The 4,430-nt window shown below is 38.6% G+C and overlaps 1 protein-coding gene across 1 annotated transcript; it reads left to right on the plus strand.

The window, feature by feature from the left end:
- The first annotated feature begins 412 nt into the window (after positions 1-412).
- edn1 (endothelin 1) lies at positions 413-3,454 on the plus strand. The gene is made up of 5 exons (XM_084422559.1): positions 413-595; positions 1,009-1,159; positions 1,326-1,469; positions 1,746-1,841; positions 2,218-3,454. The coding sequence occupies exons 1-5, from the start codon at positions 535-537 to the stop codon at positions 2,354-2,356; spliced, it is 591 nt and encodes a 196-aa protein (XP_084278685.1). The 5' UTR covers positions 413-534; the 3' UTR covers positions 2,357-3,454.
- The last annotated feature ends 976 nt before the right edge of the window (positions 3,455-4,430 follow it).

Genomic DNA, 4,430 nt, shown 5'->3' on the forward strand with positions numbered 1-4,430 from the left:
CACTGAGAAACATTCCGTAAAACGTAACTAACCCTGATCTACCCTAGGCCTGTATGAATATATGACAAAGAATTTGAAGAATATATTACTTGCATTTATTAGTCAGAATAGTCACATTATTCCTCCTGACTTGACGTCTCAGTATATTTGTGTGCGTAGTCTGTACTCGCGCGCCCTCTACTGCCCTGTATGAAAACTGCTCGTTTAAGTCATCTTTCTTACCATAAAAACTTGGCACCGATCGACCGCCCGGCGTCTCCATCCCGCTGGAATCCCAGGAATACAAAGTTCTTATCTCGCTCCACACGTTGCTTGTCTGTGACTATTAACAAACAGCATTGTGTTCGCGTGAGTGAGCGGGCGGGAGGCGGAGAGCGCGAGTATATAAGCGCTCCTGTACTAGAGTGAGCTCGAGACTCCAGAATGATGCATTGAGAAGACCGCAGCTTAAATCTGAAGATTTGTTAAAGTTTGCGAAATTATTGGACTATCACCGTTTGTGCTACATCAGGGACTTGCATAAGATTAAATAAAATGGATTTGAGGATTATTTTTCCAGTGTTGTCTATGCTGTCATCTGGAATTTTTGACTTTGGTATGTACTTATTTTAACTGTATTTATACCCAATATTTGTGGTAAATATGATTTGACTACTTTTTAAATAGTTTACTCTATTACTGTAAAAGTTTTTTTTAACTATCAAACAAGCTGGAATGTGTAGTAGGCTATACAGAAAAGTGCAGGTATCCAGATATAATAAAGTATTAGTACTACATGACGTTGCTTAAACAACATAAACACATGCAAGATAAAGTTTTAATATTCTTGTAGGCAGCATATGTTGAGCATCAATGCCATTTTAATTGAGTGTGACAAATTCCAGATTTTCCAGTCCATCAAGCACCTAGGTTGTGCAACTTAAGAGTGTAAAATCGCAGTGCATGTTTGTAGGTGGGAATCTTTATGAAGTAAAAGCTTATGAATTCAACATCATTTTATGATTTTAGCTGCTCCAGCATCTTTGGGTCATGGCACAGAACCAGGCACGTCAATCTCAGCGCACCACTCCAGGACTAAGAGATGCTCCTGTGCAAGTTTTATGGATAAAGAGTGCGTCTACTTTTGCCACCTGGACATAATATGGGTCAACACACCAGAGTAAGTCATAACGTGCATATACTATCAAATCGAAATATATATCTTATAAATATAGAAAATATGACTTTATAATCATGACTCTATAAATCATTATTTAATGATTCATACCTCATGCTCATTGCATGACTAAATTTGTTTTCTAATCATTTTTTTTGTTCCCCCCTAGGCGAACAGTGTCATACGGACTTGGAAACGCTCCACGGAAGAAGCGCTCAGTCACGGAACCTGTTGTGCCCAAGTCTCGCTGCAAATGTGCAGATAGCAAAGACAAAACATGCTCTTCATTCTGTCAACCGAACAATGCGATACGGTGAGTACGCTCTGAATGCAAATAAGGTGAACATTGTCATAGTTCAAAGCCTGTATTTTTAATCTTAAGAGCAATTTCAAGGACACCAGACTTACTGGTTAAGAAATATTTTGGGACGCGCTTGTTTTCTCAAGCATAAGCTGTGTATGGCATTAACGCGCAGGCATAAAATCTGTCACTACATGACTTGACAAACTTGCAGAAACAGGTTTCATTTCTATTTGTGGACTTTTATCAAACTTGTTCAGGAATTGACTGCTGAACTTTCTTTCTTAGGTATAAAGACAAGGCAATCCATGCCTCCCAGGGCCACGATTGTGCCGAGAAGCAATGCAAACACAAGCTGGCAGTCAAACAGACAAAGATTAGACGGTAAGACAAACCTCATGAACTGAGCATTAAAGCAGCACATTCTCATTCTCACATGCATTTAAGAAATAATTGGGTGCTTTAATTACAGCCTCTGTAAGATTGATGTCTCTTGTGGCTGCCATTTTCATGACAGATTTAAGCACATTAACTTTGAAAGTAAATACTTTTTCAAAGACTCCATTAAGTGGATTATACCTTTAGTATGTTCAGATTGTGGTTTTAGTATATTATTAGAGATTATTTCATGAAATCTTACATTTCAGTCAAATGTTAACCCTGAATTCTCAAAGCACCTAATTTCAGTTGTACAAATAATGCTTGCCAGGAAAATCTGTGTTTGCTGTGATATTGACCTCATTGCTTTGTTTTTCTATAGGGTAAAAAACACAGAAGAGATTGGAGATGTCCTCTCCAGGGTGAGGGCCGTCAAGAACATCCATCTTCTCCTGGAGAAATGGCGAGTGAGGCAGCGCCACAGGCCACGAGCGAGGATGACTGAAAACGCTTCCTCGTAGAGCTCAACCTCAGCTTTTGAGCTTCGCTGATCCACTACAGGATTTTCCTGAATAAGAAGCTCCTCTCTGCTCATTCATTGCACATGCCACGCAATCGTCAGGTGTGTTGGAATACCTGCGGATGCAACCGTCTTGGATTGCGGTGTTTGTCACGTGGTCTCCACCCTCGGGGAGAGTCAGCATCAGAGTGGAGCTCAACGGAAAGAGGAATCAAACCCCTGATGGAGATGTTGACTGAAACAAACCGAACCTCAAATTATCAAGACTAACCTCTACCAACCTTTCTGAACTAGAACTTTTGGTGCATGGGATAATTAGTCAGAGAAGCCACTGCGTCCTCCAGATTAAACTGATCGCAAATAAAGACTTTGCATTGAGGTCTTGTTGCACAGGAGGAATATGCTAAATGAAACTGTGGACTCCAGAAACCCAAAGCAGTGTGTGTGTGTGTGATGCCCATCCAGCCACTACAAGCCAAAGACGCTGGTGGAAGAACGGCTCTGGTTCTTGTTACTGGACTTTATACACTGTAAAACAATGAAGCTCTGCAATTGTGTCTATGCATCAATGGAAATGTTATTTTTCACATTTATGTTAAATATCTTTAATTTAGCCATATTGGCTAATAAGATTTTTCTTAATGTTATTATTTCTATGAAATGATAATATTTAATTGCCATTTTTGTGGTAACCATTTTTAATTAATAATAAATATGTGGCATTATTTAAACAACTTTTTTGTTTGTGAATTTTTCCGATAACTTTGTTTGAATCCCACTGAAATGCATAATTTAATTTGCGCCAATGATAAGTTAATAAAATGTCATCATGTGCTCCAACTAATGAAAATGTACTAAAAAGTACCATGGTATAATATATATCCATTTCAATTTCTCAATACCACAGTGTACAGTATATACTGTAAAAGTGCCATGTACCATGTTACCATGCTGTACCATGGTGCTGCCATGTTTTTGAGAGCAGACTTTGTGCCAGTTTTGCCTTTTAAAATTATACGTTTATGAGCAAAAGTGTTAAAGATTTCCGTTATAAGAGACAATAAAACAACTTTGTGCATCAAAAGCACTCCTTTCCTGGTAAAATGTTTTTTTTTTTAAACTTGAATCAACAAATATGCGATTGCTGTCAAACACGTCATTCTAACATGTAATTTATTTTAAGCCACAAAATAATCTTCATTCAGTAAAATAAGTATAACGAACTATGCAAAAAGCATTTCGAACATCTCCAGCTCATTTTATAATCACCCAAAAATCAAACATATTTAACACCTTAAACACATTATCACGTCCGTCAAAAACTATAGGCTGGCTGTCGTTTGGAATATTAGCACTAAAAACATTGCCACACTCATGGGAATCAATGAATACTAGATGATGTTTTATTAACAAAGTCCCTCCACCACCCCTTCTCCACACTTCTAGTCCTAACCACTTACATACGGGGGGAGTACTCTGGGTTCAGGCTGAACCCCGAGCTCGGAGCCCTCCTCCCGGACAGCACGCCAAATACACATTAAACTTTACTCCCTCTAATTGTATGTAAGTGTGAACTCGTGAACTGGCTAAGAAATAAATAATTATTACCTGAGATCCATCTGTTTTCAAATCCACATAATTTAAATATCATTACATTGTTGTCTGTCAAAAACTAACGTGCACAATACATGGTATATTATTTATGAGAAGCAGTCTAGGGAGTACGTACGCATTCCCTGGAAAACCCGGATGTTTTGACTACGTCATTGCTCTCCAGGAAGAGGGAGAAAATGGCGGAGTGAGCGGCATCAACATGCTGTCTGTCAGAGACGATAACGTGCAAAAAAAATAAAGCGCGCAAGTACAAATCTGTTCTTCACTTGCTGAAATTTCATCGGAATGATCAGGGAACTGAGTGAAATACGTCAGACTGCATTCGAAAGAGAATAAACGCCAATCCAATTGAAAAACTTCGCCAGGTTAGTGAACATCGTTCAACATTGTGTAGGTTTCTGACGGAAACAGGAAGTTGTACGTTATATTTTGACATCGATTTTTTAAGCACGAACTGCGCA

The sequence above is a fragment of the Rutilus rutilus genome (assembly GCF_951802725.1).
Source record: "Rutilus rutilus genome assembly, chromosome: 11".
NCBI classification, from domain to species: domain Eukaryota; kingdom Metazoa; phylum Chordata; class Actinopteri; order Cypriniformes; family Leuciscidae; genus Rutilus; species Rutilus rutilus.